Source organism: Pelobates fuscus, chromosome 6 (assembly GCF_036172605.1).
Source record: "Pelobates fuscus isolate aPelFus1 chromosome 6, aPelFus1.pri, whole genome shotgun sequence".
Taxonomy (NCBI): domain Eukaryota; kingdom Metazoa; phylum Chordata; class Amphibia; order Anura; family Pelobatidae; genus Pelobates; species Pelobates fuscus.
Genome location: NC_086322.1, coordinates 72,955,817 through 72,970,459, shown reverse-complemented (window position 1 = coordinate 72,970,459; position 14,643 = coordinate 72,955,817). Strand labels below are relative to the sequence as shown.

Genomic DNA, 14,643 nt, shown 5'->3' with positions numbered 1-14,643 from the left:
TGGTAGTAGCTGACTCGGGGATTTCAGGGATGTGCAGCCGGGGCCTCCCGGTTCACGGGTGGGTGCCCCTCTCTTCATGATATGGAGGAGAGGGGGTAGAGGGGGGGGGAGGCGGGGGGGGGTTTCTGTTTGTCGGGATCGGCTGATGACTAAAGGTATCTCGTGATGTCGTCCCTGTCTCACGTCTTCAGTCAGTCCCCCTTCCCCGTTATCTCTCTGCGATGTGGGCTCAGTGTATCTCTTCAGTGTATCTGCCTCCCCCGAAACTGGTTTGATACGCAGTACTTTTCCCCACCTGGTAATCAACCTCTGCCTGAAGAACCTAGTTTCTCGTGCTTACCCCTGTCTACCTATGCAATCTAGCATATTCATTTTACATAGTTTGTGTACGCGTCCTCGTCCCCCGGTTCCCGGGGGGGGGAGGGGGGGGGGGGAGGGGGGCAGGGGAGCAGGGAGTCAGGTATGTTGGAGGAGGGAGGGGGGGGTCGTGTCTCTGGGTGTGTGTCAAGAGTGTCGTCCGTGTTTGTGACTTTTAGCGTATCAAGTCTTGGAAGTCTGGTTTACCGGTCGTTAGGATCCAATGGGTCCAGATCGTCTGGTATGTCTGTGATTTCCCCTCTGCCTGTAGGGTGAGCTCCTCGAGCGTTCTGAGTTCCTCCATGCGTTGGAACCAGGTTGCCATCGGGGGAGCGTGTTGTTTTTTCCAGAATACTGGAATCAGACTTTTAGCCACATTGAGGATTCGAACCGTGAGGGATTTCTTATATACGGATGCTTTGGTTTTGGTGTGGTGGAGGAGGAGTGCTGCAGGGTCCTTCGGTGGTGGGGTGTCTGTGAATCTCTGAATGATTTTGTGTATGTGTTCCCAATAGGGTTGGATAAGTGGGCATTCCCACCATATGTGGATGTAGGTCCCTGTGTGACTTGTGCACCTCCAGCATGTGTCGTCTGTTGTGGGGTCGTATGTGTGTGTTTGGAGCGGGGTGCGGTACCATAGGCTCAATGTTTTATAGGCTGTCTCCTGTGTCCCACTCGACGGAGCGCAGTGGAGTGTGAGTGTGCACATCTTGTCCCATTGGGCTGTTGTGAAGGTGGTGTTAAGTGCTGCTTCCCATTTTCCCATGAAACTTGGGGGTGGCCTTCTCCTCAGTTGCATAAGCATACCATAGAGAATGGAGATGCCCTTCGCCAGGGGATCGGGGTCCATGCAGATGCCTTCGAAGTCCGTCAATGGTCTGGTGGCGTTATGTGTATGGAATAGTGTTTGCGTGAACATGTGTAGTTGGCGGTACCTAAACTGTAGCATAAATGAGTTGCGTGTGTTCCCTGTCATTGCCTCGAGGGTTTTAAGTTGTCCACTGGTGGTCGCGTGGTGGAGTCTCGGGGTCTCTTGTCTCAAGAGTCTAGTTAGCGTCTTCGGTTCCGTCCCCGGAGGGAAGTTCTCATTGTGGGTCAGTGGAAGTAGTGGGGATGGCGTGGTGGTGAGTGTCAGTGGTATGGCTAGCCTGTGCCATACCTGCATTGTGGCTTTGATTAGGGGGTGTGGAGCCGCCAGTCGTCTGCCCTGTGGGTGGTCTAGCCAGGGGAGGATCGAGATGGGTCTGCCTATCTGTACCGACTCTATGTCTTTCCAGGGTTTGGGCACTCCTGTTTTGGTCCATTCTACTACTCGTTGAATATGCGAGGCATAATAGTATCTTTTGAAGTCAGGGAAGGCTAGCCCACCCTTCTCTTTCGGTAGCGTAAGTGTATCATGTTTTATCCGTGCTTTTAGTTTGTGCCAGGCGAATCTAAGGGCCATGGACCTGAGGGAAGTAAAAAAGGCCTCCGGGATGGCGCATGGGATCGCCTGGAACAGGTACAGCACCCGTGGCAGGATGTTCATCTTGAGTACCCCTATTCTCCCGAACCACGAGAGCCGCACCTGCTCCCAGTCCCGAAAGTCCTTTCGGAAGATGTCAAGTAGCGGTTGAAAATTAGATGTGTAGAGCTGGGTGAGGTCTCTCGTGATGTTCGTCCCTAAGTATCGCAGGGAGGTGCCTGACCACTGGAACGGGAGTTCCCGCTTCAGGGTTGTGGCTGTGCGTGATGGGATTGAAATATTGAGTATTGTGGATTTAGAGTAATTTATCTTGAAATTCGACAGTACCCCGTACGCGTCGAATTCCTGTAGTATTGCTGGCATTGTGGTTTCTGGTTCGGTGACAAAGAATAGTAAGTCATCAGCGTACGCTGCTACTGAGTGCCGCTTCCTCCCTATTACTAGACCTGGTATAAGAGGGTTGTTGCGGATTGAGGTCAAGAAAGGTTCTAGGGCTAGTATAAACAGGAGGGGTGAGAGGGGGCAGCCCTGCCTAGTCCCGTTCGTTATCGAGAAGGGGTCGGTGAAGGCTCCGTTGACGCATACTCGCGCCGTTGGCGTGGAGTAAATGGCTCTGATCCAGGACATCATGAATGGGCCCACCCCCAGCCGCTCTAGCACTTGGAACATAAAGTCCCATGATATTCTGTCAAAGGCCTTCTCTGCATCTGTTGAGAGCAGAAGAAGGCCCGTGTCACTGATTGTAGCGGCGTGGATCAGGGCAAGTGTCCTAGTCGTATTGTCCCTCGCTTCCCGATGTGGGGTGAAACCCACTTGATCATCGTGGATCAGGTCCGGGAGGTAGGCCTGTAGTCTCTGCGATAGTATCTTGGTAAAGAGTTTAATATCGCAGTTGAGCAGAGATATAGGCCGGTAGCTGGCACATGATTCAGGGTCTTTCCCCTCCTTAGGGATTAAACTGATGTTCGCCGCCAGGGACTGCGGTGGAATGTGGGTCCCGTCGCGGATCGCGTTGAGGGCTGCCAAAAGGCGTGGGAGAAGAAGTTCAGAGAAAGATTTATAGTACCTAATCGGGAGTCCGTCCGGACCTGGGCTCTTGCCCTGTTTGGTTTGTTTAAGGGCCCCTGTTAGTTCTTGTAGTGTGATTGGTTCGTCTAGTTCCGTGCTTGCCTCTTGTGTCAGACTAGTGCCTATGCGTGATTGTAGGTAGTGTGTTATGCGGGCTTTCTTCTCTGCTAGTTCCCTCTCTGTCAGGTGTGATTCTAGTGAGTATAAGTCTGCGTAATAGGTCCGTATGGTGTCGGCCATGTCTCGTGGCATGTTCTGGAGGTGACCCTGTTTGTTCCTGATTTTGGGGATGTATGCTGTCGTTCTCTTCTTGGCAATCATGCGGGCAAGGAGGGCTCCGCATTTGTTGGCGTTAGTATGGAAAAACGCTTTGGAGTGAATGTATGCTCTATGGTAATTGGTGTTGAGGAGGGAGGAAAGTTCCCTGCGTAGGGCTGTCAGTTGCGCCCCGTCTGATGGGAGGTGGGATTGCTTGTGTGTGTCCTCTAACTTGCGTATGTCATTCAGTAGGGTGGTAAGTCTGGCTGTTTTTGCTCGTTTAAGGGCAGCACCTTTAGCTATAAAATGTCCCCTTATCACGCATTTGTGGGCTTCCCACAGGCAGAAGGGAGTGGTGTCAGGTGTGTCGTTCTCCGTGAAGTATTGTGTCAGTCGTGTTTTAGCTTCTGTCTGGGCTACTGGGTCGTTTAGAAGGTAGTCGTTCAGTCTCCAGTTATTGCATGTGGGTCTGAATAGCGGGGAAGTCAGTGTCAGTTGGACTGGGGCATGATCCGACCAGGAAGCCGTGCCTATTGCGGATCGTCGGATTTCTGTCAGATAGTAGTGTGGTATTAAAAAGTAATCTATTCTTGAGTACGTACCATTGGGGGTCGAGTAGAAACTGTAGTCACGGTCGCCTGGATGGGTCGCTCTCCAGCAGTCTACTAGTCGGTGGACGTGTAGGGTTTTGTCAATGTCCTTCAGTATGTGTCGGGGTATTGAGGAGGTGCCTGTTGACGTGTCTAGGTGTGGGTTTAGGGCTACGTTCAAGTCTCCCCCTATAACCAGACAACCCGTGGCGAAGTTTGTTATAGCTCTGGTCACGGAGCTTAAGAAACGGTGTTGGCGTCTGTTGGGGGCGTAGAGGCACGCGAACGTGTAGGGTCGGTCTGCCACCATTCCCTTGACACAGACGTAGCGCCCCTGTGTGTCACTGAGGACGTCGGTGAGGTCGAAATGTAGGGATTTGTGTATCAGAATCGCCGTGCCTTTAGTTTTCCCTTCCGGGTTGTTACTGAGGAAGCATTGAGTGTATCTATGGTCTGTGAGTTTAGGGGCTTGACCCTCCTTAAAATGTGTCTCCTGGATTAGGACAACATGTGCCCTTTGACTGTGAAAGTGTCGGAGCGCTGTGGAACGCTTTTCCGGCACATTCAGGCCTTTTGCGTTTATGGATAGGAGGTTAATCTCCGCTCTCTTGTGAGCGGTGTATGAGTGCGAGGTCATGTCGTCTCCGGGGTGTCTGTTCGTGGGAAGGGGTGGGTCGGTGTGGTTGGGAATGAGAGGGCGTGGGTGACGGGAAGGGTTACGCTACCAGCGTTAGCCTGCAGCTGCCCCTCTCCCTCCCGGGTCCCCGGGACGAGAGCTGCGCACTCACAAAGGCAACAAAATAAACCGTGAACAATTAACTGTTTATCTAACTATACAACCTACTAAGGTAAAGGTGTGGGCTAGGTGGGAGCCGACTCGGCCGTACCAGTCGGTCCAGTCGGGTCCCCCTGCCGTAAACTGTACACCCCTGTCCGGTGGGAGCGTGACCTGTCTCCTCCTTTTCCCCAAAGGTCGATCCCTGTCTAGGGGTCGGGGATCTAGGTGGTATTTGAGTGTGTCCTTCCAGAGGACTATGTGTGGGAAACCTCTACCTGTCCTATGTCCTCCTTCCTCGCCCCTCTAGGAGATTGTCTTGCCAGCCTCAGCGGTCAGTATCGTGTGGGAGACCCCTCCCTCGGGTGTCCCGGTACTACTAGAGTATCCGGCCTAGTCTGCGTGGCCAGGGTGGTTTGGGTAGTCTGTGTATTTCGATTGCCCCTCATCGCCCGTCCCCATGCTGGCCCAGGGGTCTGGAAACTATGCGGTTTTGTTCTAGGGGCTCGGGTGGGGATCCCCTCGGTATACTGTGGTATGAGTCCGGGTAGTGGGGGCCCTAGGGGGGGGGGGGGAGAGGACAAGAATAGGGATATGGGGCCTAGTAGCTCAGGTTATGGAGGTGACCTCTCCGGTTTACGAATTCAGGGGGGGGGGGGGGGAAACCATCTCTCCCTTCTACTTCCACCCTCCAAATCCCCCTCCCCAAACAGCCAAGATGCCCCATTGGTCAGTCCAGGCCCCGGTAGTCCCATTTCAAAAAGAGTCCCTGGTACATATCAAGTCCCCTGCTTGTTCCCCTGCACCCTCCCCCCACCCCAGAAATGCAGCAAAAACACAAAGAACAGTGTCCCTATGTAATGTCTGTGTGTTTGTGTGGCTTAGGGCCTAGTTGGTTGCGGTTATAGTTACGTGTTCCGCCGGCCCCTCTTCGTCTTCATGGTCTCTGGATGCGGCTAGTGGATCGCTCCGGCCGGTCTCGCAGTTTCCGTCCGGGTCCTCTGTCGGCGCTGTGATTGTGGCTGTCCCCGTAATGGTGGCGGAGGGCCGTTATAGTAGTCGAGTGGGTCCGGCCAGTTCATCTGTAGCGGGGGCAAATGGAGTTCGTCAGTGAGATCTTTCAGATCTTGTGCAGTACGGATCTGTCGAGGGCCGCCGGTAGTACTGGCAATAAGGCCTGTCGGGAATGTCCATCTGTACCTGACGTTCTGGTTGGCCAGAGCTCTGGTCAGTGGTTTCAGAGCTCTGCGATATCCCAAGGTGGCAGAGCAAAGGTCTGGAAACAATTGAAGCTGTTGTCCGTTGTGTGTGACTTCTCTTCTGTTACGGGCCTCGTGCAGGATCTCTTCTTTCAGGGCATAGACTTCCAGGCAGCAGATCACATCCCTTGGCGGGGCCTCTGGGTCTAAGCGCCCTGTGTGCCCTGACGAATGTTATGGGGGTCCCTTCGGGGCGGTCCAGGAGGCCATTAAAAATGGTCGTGAGCAGGCCCGTTAGCTGCGCGGGGGTCTCTTCCCCTTCTTGTAGGCCCCTTATCCGTATATTATTTCTGCGGCCCCTATTGTCTAGGTCCTCGATATGTCGTGCCATGGCCTGCATTTGAGTCATTTGGATAGCTTGGGTCTTTGTCTGGGAGGTTTGTGCTTCTGTCAATTTATCATGGTCTGCCTCTATTTGGGCCATGCGGTCCGCCAGACCTTGTATGTCTTCCCTCATTAATTGAAGGTCTGCCCTGATGGATGCCTGAAGGGCCGTGTTGGCGGTCGCCAGGTCTGCCCGGGTGGGTAGTTCTTTCAGGAGGCTTAGCCAGTCCGGTGGTGGGGCTGCCATGTGGTCTCCTCTCTCTGGGGATTGCGAGGTGGGAGTAGAGGCTTCAGACTGCGTGCAGGCCTCTGAGGCCACCCGGGAGGTCGGGTCCGGTGTCGCGGCCAGGAACTGCCGCATAGAGGCATGCATCTGTGCTTGGCGGGTCCCCGAGGGTCTGGGGGTACTCCCTGCTTTAGAGTGCTTTCCCATGACGGGGTGAGGCGGCGGATTGTAAGCTGTTTTCGGGCTTGGTCGGAGGAGCTAAAGGTTTATGCGGCCATTCCGTTCCGCTGCCAGGCCACGCCCCTTGTTGTATTTTCTATGCATGAATAAATACTATTTTTTATGTGCAAAACCGTGGTGTGCCTTGGGATCATTTCTTATTTTTTGTTCCTTTTATTAATGTCTGTTATTAAAATTTTCTGAAAATATATACATATATATATATATACATATATATATTATATATATTACAATAAAAACTATTTGAAAACACACAACATACAAGCATCACATCAGAATTTCCTAGTTTAATATTTTAAGAACATTTTTTTCTTTCAATGAACAAGCCTTATACAAACAGTGTGAGTGTAGCAGTCCTAAGACATCAATGACCTAATCAGGCTACCTGTGGTTTACAACAGGAGGTACAATGAAGTCCCATGACAAATACTGTGAGAGAGAGTGTCATGTCTAAACATACATGAAAAAGCATCTTTGGTAATATCAAAGTAAATGTATATACAGAGCTGAACAAAACCACTTGACCAGCCACATCAATCAGAAATCTTGCAATTTTTGGAGTTACAGTGCATGTGAAAAAATTCTAACAAATAAGAATTAATTAAATAGTGGCACTGTTCAGTAAAATGATCAGATATGTTTAAATATTAGGAGATAATTCATGGCCAGACAAAGTCTGCTCAGCAGAAGTTAGTCTAGAATTGTGATGACTATCCCGCGGGACATAGCTCCCAGGAGGATGCTAGCTGGTTTAAAGAGGTCCATGAACAGAATAGTTTAAAATTAAATTTATAGACCAATAAAACCAAAGTCCAAGCACTTTTATTTGCAATAATTAGATAAATATGGTCGCTCATCTCATATTCATTGGCTATTGGCCAGACAGGGGGACCGATACCCTGTCCCCTACATAGTGAATAGACTGGGATAGATTAGTATATATTTTTCAACTCACAGATACAAAGGGAGCAGTGTATGAAAAGTAATCCTGTGACAAGTGATGGAGTCACTATAGAAACCAATGGAATATTCCTGTAGACTTATTGACCTTTAGAAATTAGAGTGAGAATTACTCTTTAAACCCCAAGGCGAGGTTAAAGTGTTGTGCTTTTATGTGAGGTATGAGAGACAAGGTGATAAAGAAACAGCAAGTTGTTGAATACAAACGTAATTTATGTCATATTTTAGGACATAGCAAACAGTCTAATAAGAATATACATAAACATATGCATACACAGATTTTATACGAATTATATTTCTCAACCAACGTATTATTATCAAGAAAAAGCACACTCAAAAGGACTTTGTTAAATTAGTTAGTTCATAAATATTCCTAAAAGTGCTTCCTTTCGAGGAAATGTGTATTTCCCTTTTTCTCTAGAAAACGTTTTTACCATTGGATTTCATCTAGAAATGTCTTTCTCTACAGAATAAGGATAATTAATAATGAGTCTTCAAATATTCCACCAACCCAAGGGGAACTCAACAGCTAGTACTATTTTAATGACTTTAGAGGATAAAAGGCAGACTGAACCTGTGTCATGAGATGTAAGCTCAACACAAATAGTCTAGGTTAGCAGTAACACACTAGACTGAAACAAACATATTACCAGGCCTTAGAATGACCAGACCTATTGTATAATAGAGAAGAAACATGGTCAAATACAAGCCTAGGCCAGGATAACAGAGAGACAGCGAAAACGAGAAATAGCTGCAGTCAGGGACACGGTATATCAATAAAACAGGTAAACAATATAGAAAAGGGTTACAGATAAATTCTGGGTCAGGAACTAAGTCAAGGACAATATCAGAAAAATAACAATGAACAAAATATACTGAGAGCAGAAAATACGATAGGGGACAGAGGAGTTAAAATACCATTATGTGCCATTTGATTGATCCATGTCAATCCTGTAACCCCAAAACCTACGTGAATAAGAACGCCAAACTGACATGGATCAATTAAAGCCGTAAGAGACATGATGCACTCTTGCCTCTTTAAGAATGCACTACAAACGCGAGCAACGTTCTCCTCGCCGTTATTCGGGCTACGCAAATTGTTATTACATTCGGTGTGCGTGGCCGATTTGGAGGTTCAAGGATCGGTTAAGTATTGCTACAACCTGCAGGAAATCGAACCTTTACCCTTGACCTGATGTTGTACACATATTGCTGCACTTTCAAAAAAGAGTTTTCTCTAAGAGGAAGTGTGACAAAAAGTGCTAAAAACAAATATAATAAATAACAATCAGCTCAAAAACACTCATGTGGGGATACCTCCTTACCCACACCCAGATTAAAACAAAGTATCTTTGAGAAGAAAACGCCTTTCAGAATATAGCAGAGCACCTAAAAACAAAAAATCATTAGCCTTTATCCTATTTGTATCTTTCATGTATACACTGTGAAAACTTTGTGCTTAGTTAAATTTTTAAAGGTGTTTTCTTCACTTAAAAGATACATTTACATTCCTGCATTTGTTTGGAGCTTGCTTGTCAAATAGACAGGATCTAAATGTTCTGCTTATTTCGGTATTTCAACATTAAATGCTGGTGCAATTTATAACTCATTTGTTTTAGACATACCTGGTAAAGGTAATCTTCGAATACAAAATAATAGTCATCATTGTTTGCTGTAAGCTTGACATCCTGTTTAAAAAAGTGAACCAATATATCATATTATTTACAGCAGCAATTAGAGTAGTGATTGCTTTTACAGAAATTGCAAAATAACAAGAGCAAGACATATTTCATATGTTCAGTCAGAGATATTTATGTTGAACTCACTTACATTAATGTTATCAGACATCTCCTCTGCTGCCCTACATTGCAAAAAACTCACAATTATCTCTATGATCTCTGATCTTAGGAATTGTCACTTAAAGGAACTTTTTAGTATTAGGAATATAAAGATGTATTCCCAATCCCAACATGTTCCTCTGTCCCTGTGGCCTTCCCCCGGCGATGTAAATGGTTAAATAACCCTTTATTCAATTACCAGTTTCCAGCGACGATTTTCCTCGACACTGCGTCGAGCTCCGCCTCCAACGTCAGCCGATAGGGGGGCTAATTTGCCTACATGTGTTCGGATGTGGTTTTGCAATTTCACCCTAGCTAGTTGGCCACTATACATCTCGTTAAGAAAGTGTTTCTTGACAGACCTTGCCTTCATACGATCTTAAACACATGGCTAGACTCAGCTCCTAGGACAACTAGCGAGCTAACACAAGCGACCAGTAATCTGATTTTATTAACACTCATAAAACCCTCAGCTCACAGGCATCATCGATACTGTATACTCTTCCTATTTGGTTTATGATTTCTTGTTTATATGCTGATGTACTATCCTTTTAATAGTTCTTGTTATATAACTGTTTTCTCACATCAGTGAGTCTGAGCATAAATAAAGAATATAAATAAGTGAAAACAAAAACTAATTGTAGAAAGGACTATTTTTCTGTACTCAGTAACTTGTTAAAAAAAAAAATACAGCAAAATGCAGGGCTTTAATCAGCTCTGACTTGCTGCACCTTGCCATTTACCATCAGCTGTCAGTCACAACAGTTGATGTGAACAAGCATCTAATTGGCATGCTAATCTATTGAGTATTCCAGAGAAGTATGCACAAAGCGATACAGCTTTTTGCCAGTTAGGAGCTAAAGTTCAGAAAATGGCAGTGCTAGGAGGAAGAGTTATAAGATAAGTTATCTCTTTTATTCCATACCCCGACCCTAACATGCAAGTGGAAATAATTGGAAAAAATGCAGTGATACAAGTAAATGAAAAAATTAGATTCATCTTATCCATATTTTGTGCAAATTCATCCACTTCTTGGCATAAAATTGATATGTACTAATTAGAACAATCCAGGTTAATATAATTATTAAAAAGGCAGATTTATGTTATGCCTTCTACTGTATAGACCCCATTACAGCAGATTGAAATATTTATATGTAAGACATAAGGCTGCCTTCATTTTCATATACTGTGAAAATACATGAATTTTTCCCCACTCACACCGAATCATACTACCTACAAGTTTAAAAACAATTGATGTGTCCTACCATTCAAGCATTTCACTAGCCTCAATGCAGACTAAGAAATCTTATTAGCACAAAATCAAATCGTTTTAGCACAAAATCAAACCCTTTTTAAAAACCAAGATGCTGAAAAGAAGCATCTCAATTAGATTATGTTACTACCAACCCGCTTGCCAATTAGGAGTTTAAAGCCTTTTAAGGACAATTTCACCTCCAGAGTGAGGCAGCAATAAATATTCTTGCTTATCATATGTAAACGCATGGATACATCATTCTCCAAACCATTGAAGTTTTAAAGGAACACTTTAGCGTCAGGAATACATCATTTTCTCACTTACCGTATATACTCGAGTATAAGCCGACCCGAATATAAGCCGAGGCCCCTAATTTTACCCCCCAAAATTGGGAAAACGTATTGACTCGAGTATAAGACTAGGGTGGGAAATGAAGCAGCTACTGGTAAATTTCTAAATAAAATTAGATCCTAAAAAAATTATATTAACTGAATATTTATTTACAGCGTGTGTATATAATGAATGCAGTGTGTATATGAATGCAGTGTGTGTGTATGCAGTGTGTATGAGTGCAGTGTGTATATAATGAATGGAGTGCAGTGTGTGTATAATGAATGCAGTGCAGTGTGTGTATGAGTGCAGTGTGTGTATGAGTGCAGTGTATGTATGAGTGCAGTGTATGTATGAGTGCAGTGTGTGTGTGTGTATGAATGCAGTGTGTATGAATGCAGTGTGTATGAATGCAGTGTGTATATAATGAATGCTGTGCAGTGTGTGTATGCAGTGTGTATGAGTGTAGTGTGTGTATATGAGTGCAGTGTATATGAGTGTGTATAATGAATGCAGTGCAGTGTGTGTATATGAGTGCAGTGTGTATATGAGTGCAGTGTGTATATGAGTGCAGTGTGTATATAATGAATGATGAATGCAGTGTGTATGTGTGAGTGCAGTGTGTGTATGAGTGCAGTGTGTATGCAGTGTGTGTATAATGAATGCAGTGCAGTGTGTGTGTATGAGTGCAGTGTGTATGAATGCAGTGTGTATATAATGAATGCAGTGCAGTGTGTGTATGAATGCAGTGTGTGTATGTGTGTGTATGTGTGAGTGCAGTGTGTGTGTGTGCAGAGCATTGGTGGGGGTTGGGCATTTTATTAATTATTATTTAATTATTATCTTAATATTTTTTTTTTTTTTTTTTTAGGTGATTATTTTTTTATTTTATTATTAATTTTTTTTGTTATTATTATTTTAATATTTTTTTTTTCTTATTAGTTTTATTATTATTTTTTTTTTTTCGTCCCCCCTCCCTGCCTGTTAGCTGGCCAGGGAGGGGGGCTCTCACTCCCTGGTGGTCCAGTGGATGGGCTGTAGGAGGGGGGCTGGCAGGAAGCTGTAACTTACCTTCACCGCAGCTCCTGTCAGCTCCCTTCTCTCTCCTCCGTCCGTGCAGCTCCCAGGTCGGCTTCCTCTGCAACTCTCGCGGCCGCGCGGAGCGTTGCCACGGTAGCCGACCTGGGAGCTGCACGGACGGAGGAGAGAGAAGGGAGCTGACAGGAGCTGCTGTGAAGGTAAGTAACAGCTCTGCCAGCCCCCCTCTCCCCCCAGTCTGTATTATGGCAATGAAAATTGCCATAATACAGACACTCACTCGAGTATAAGACGAGTGGGAGTTTTTCAGCACAAAAAATGTGCTGAAAAACTCGTCTTATACTCGAGTATATACGGTACCTTATTCCAGCACCGAGGTCCCTCAGTGCTGGCTCTGTTTCCAACATCAGCGCCAGTGGTGAAAATAATGAGCATTAGCAGTGATCTCCACGTGCGCATTAGACCTTTCACATAGGAAAGTATTTTTTTTTTTATTCTTTATTTTTGGACAGTCAGAAGTGATAGTACACACATTTCAAGGTAGACATGAGTTCACACAGTATTTCAGTACACAGCTAATAGTAAGGGCGTTGAAAACCCATAGGACAGCATTTCATCAATACTTTACTATGGGGGATTTTAAGACACAGTATGTCTTTATGAACAGTCAAACGCCATGAAACCGTAGAAAGTGCCTCTAGTGGCTGTCTGGTAGACAACCACTAGAGGCAGTCTTAGCACCGCATGTAAACATTGCAGTTTCTCTGAAACTGCAATGTTTTACATTGCAGGGTTAAGGGGGACAGGGACCATACACTCAGACCACTTCAATGAGATGATGTGGTCTGGGTGCCTACAGTGTTAATTTAAGTTTACAAAAAAAAAAAGAAGATGAATTTGACATTTTACAATTTCTATGTGTCTGAGTGACTGTTTAACACGTTGAACTGTAAAAACAGATCTGAGTTAAGTACTGTGAAAAATATTTTCTAAATTTTGGCACAGAGCAACAAATTACAAATGACTCACCTTGTAAATCAGGTTGTCAGATAAAAGGTCATGCTGAATTACATTTGATTTAAGCTGCTCATAGTACAAGATGTCCTAAAAAATGAGAGGAACAAAACACAGAGGTTTTAGTTTAAAAGAGGCATATTACTAGATAAAGCTAAATTAATTCAGGTTGTATAACTAGAAGCCTCAGTACATTCCTAAGGCTACACAGATTAAAGGAACATTATTTTTCCTTTATAAAATCGCTGCATAGAGAGAATTGTAATTTATGGTGTATATCAAACATACAAACAAAACACTTTGTTACTGAATACCAAGTAACTATAAATATTTGTATTACAAAACAGGAGATATGGCCTAAATGGAAATGCAAAAATGTACATAATGTGATGAGGGGGAAGTGAATGAAATCAGAAAGACCACAGAAAGCGTTATTTTCATCATAATAGTTTAAATTCTCCTAAAAAGTGAAAGTACAGTTAAAGAAAACACCTCAACGGACGCACATGGTTTTATTCAATAGCCCCATTTTGTAAAATACAGCATAAGAATCATTATAGTGAAACAAACAAGGACCAAATGTTTATCCCTTCAATGGTATCATTAATAAACAAGAAATGGATAGAATGTATTAAGAAAAATGGGGGAGTGCTAAGGGCTGTTAATCTAGTAAAATGTTTTTACTCTTCAACTAGGATCACTGCACTGACCACTTAATGAAACGCACTCAAACCACGTATATAACACAGTTTTGTATATCTCCAAAAAAAAAAAATTTTTTTTTTTATCAAAACAGTCTTCTGCAACATGTTTGATGACCACTGATGTAAAATTGACACATGGTGCTTTTTCAGAGGCCATATTGACTTAGCAGAGTACAAGAGATGTCTCCTGATAGAACAGATTTTTTTATTATATTTAACTAAAGATGCAGTACATTTTCTATCTAGAAAGGTGGAGCGGCGTCACATACAGAACTAATCTCATCATAAACCTGGAGCCAAAATACAGCCATTGGAGAGCACATATTTGTTTAACAGTGCCTACAACCATCCTGCACATCCTACAGTGAAAGGCTGATCATTACAATATGCAATAACTGCCCAGATATGGCGCAAAATAAAATCTGGGATGGAACTGACCTAAATTAATGGGACACTCCAGACTCCTAAATCACTTTAGCTTGCTGAAAGCATTATGTGTGAAGAGTGTGTCCTCTTTTTTCCCATTTTGTAAAAAGTGCAGATTTCAATAGAAATTGACACTTGTATTAATTATATTGGTTACACCCCCTGGCTTTTCAAGCAGACAACAGGTTCTGTAACTGCCTGGTTTAGTTGCACTAAACTCAAGAGGCAGCAGTTGTGCAGCGCACCTGCCTTGCAAAGACTTCTCATTGATCGGCATTGGGAAGACTGTGATTGGACACCCACAGAAAGTCTGGGCGAGCTTAGAAGAGGAGGGCTTACAAAGGCAGCAGACAAGAGATGTGTCATTTTTGCAAGCTGTTTTTAGATATAACTCCAATGAAAAAATGCATAATTAAATGCATGCAAGTTTTCATTTCTGGAATATCTACTAAACAGTGATTTATATTTATTTTGTATTTGTGCAGTGTCCCTTTAAGAGAGCTTCCACAAGAAGTT

At 44.5% G+C, this 14,643-nt stretch overlaps 1 protein-coding gene across 1 annotated transcript in view; it reads right to left on the bottom strand.

Annotated features, from left to right (window-relative positions):
- TBC1D19 (TBC1 domain family member 19) overlaps positions 1-14,643 on the bottom strand; it is a 161,580-nt gene that overhangs the window by 65,001 nt on the left and 81,936 nt on the right. The window contains exons 12-13 of the mRNA XM_063459906.1: positions 13,013-13,087; positions 9,148-9,210 (exon numbers count right to left, since the gene is read on the bottom strand). Of these exons, the coding sequence (XP_063315976.1) occupies positions 9,148-9,210; positions 13,013-13,087 (138 nt within the window). The remainder of the gene's footprint in view (positions 1-9,147; positions 9,211-13,012; positions 13,088-14,643) is intronic.